This window comes from Nothoprocta perdicaria, unplaced genomic scaffold (genome assembly GCF_003342845.1).
Source record: "Nothoprocta perdicaria isolate Ctin4 unplaced genomic scaffold, notPer1 scaffold_99, whole genome shotgun sequence".
Classification (NCBI taxonomy): domain Eukaryota; kingdom Metazoa; phylum Chordata; class Aves; order Tinamiformes; family Tinamidae; genus Nothoprocta; species Nothoprocta perdicaria.
This window is the reverse complement of record NW_020456298.1, coordinates 2,493,744-2,494,951: the sequence shown is the minus strand read 5'-3', so window position 1 is coordinate 2,494,951 and position 1,208 is coordinate 2,493,744. Positions and strand designations below refer to the sequence as shown.

At 78.9% G+C, this 1,208-nt stretch overlaps 1 protein-coding gene across 1 annotated transcript in view; it reads right to left on the bottom strand.

The window, feature by feature from the left end:
- Positions 1-585, bottom strand: part of LOC112959368 (mitogen-activated protein kinase kinase kinase 21-like) — a 6,477-nt gene extending 5,892 nt beyond the window's left edge. The window contains exon 1 of the mRNA XM_026053386.1: positions 7-585. Within this exon, the coding sequence (XP_025909171.1) occupies positions 7-585 (579 nt within the window). The remainder of the gene's footprint in view (positions 1-6) is intronic.
- Between the last annotated feature and the right edge of the window lie 623 nt (positions 586-1,208).

The window sequence follows — 1,208 nt, the reverse complement described above, 5'->3', positions numbered from 1 at the left end:
GCGGGCCGGCCCCGGCGCGGCTCCGCCGGCGGCGGCGAGCGCGCGGTTGAGGGAGCCGCCGCGGGCGAACTCCATGACGAGGCAGAGGTTGGGCTCCCGCAGGCACACGCCGTGCAGCGCGATGATGTTGGGGTGCCGCAGCATGGCGAAGAGCGCGGCCTCCCGCCGCACGCTCTCCGCCGTGGCCGTGATGTCCTCGTCGGGGTCCTGGCGCGCCGCCTTCACGGCCACCTCGCGCCCGCGCCACGTCGCCCGGTACACCTGGCCGAAGCCGCCCGCGCCGATCATCTCCTGCAGCTCCAGGTGCTCGAAGGCGATCTCGGGCACGCTGCCCGCGGCCGCCGCCGCGTCCCCGCCGCCCGCCGCGCCGCGCGGCTGGCGGGTCACGTAGTTGGCGGGGAAGATGCCGAGGCGCTGGCGGATCTTGCCCGCCCACCAGCCGTCGTCGCCGGAGACGGCGGCGTCCTGCGACAGCACCTCCACCACGTCGCCGCGCCGCAGGCTCAGCTCGTCCTCGCCGCTCGCCTCGTAGTCGTAGAGCGCCGTCCAGAGCGGGCTCGCGCCGCCGGCGCCCGCCGCAGCCATGGCGGCGACCTCAGCCCCGCCGACCGTTGGTGCCGTTGGAGCCGTTGCCGCGGGGGCGCCGGGGCGGCCGCATCCTCCCCACCTGCCGCCGCGGGCGGGAGCGGCGCGCGGAGCCAGAGAGGGAGGGGCGGGCGCGCGGGGCCGCGCCGCGCCGGGGGCGGGGCCAACGCTGGGGGCGGGGCCTGCCCTGCCCTGCGACCTATGGGCCGCGCGGCGGGGGACGGGGCGGCGGCGGCTGAGGGGATTGGCCGCTGGCGGTCACGTGAGGCCGCACGGTGGCGGGAGGGAGGGGTGCGCGGGAAGGTGGGTGAGGAGGGAGGCAGGTGGTTGTGGYGCGCGGCTCCCAACGGTCGCCCTGTAACGGCCGTCCCGCTCCGCGCGGCTCCCARCGGTCRCCCTGTAACGGCCGTCCCGCTCCGCGCGGCCGCCTGCCTCCCTGCGCAGCCCCGGCAGCTCGCGGGAGGCGGGCGCGAGGCGTTCGCGAGCAATGCCGCTTCCCCAGTGCCGCCGCTGGCGCTTCCTCCTCGCCCCGCCACGCACCGGCGCCGCCCGCAGGCCGCCCCCGAGCGCTCGCGCCGGTGGCGTGACCGCCCTTCCGCCTGGGAGGAGACCGCTAGGGCAGC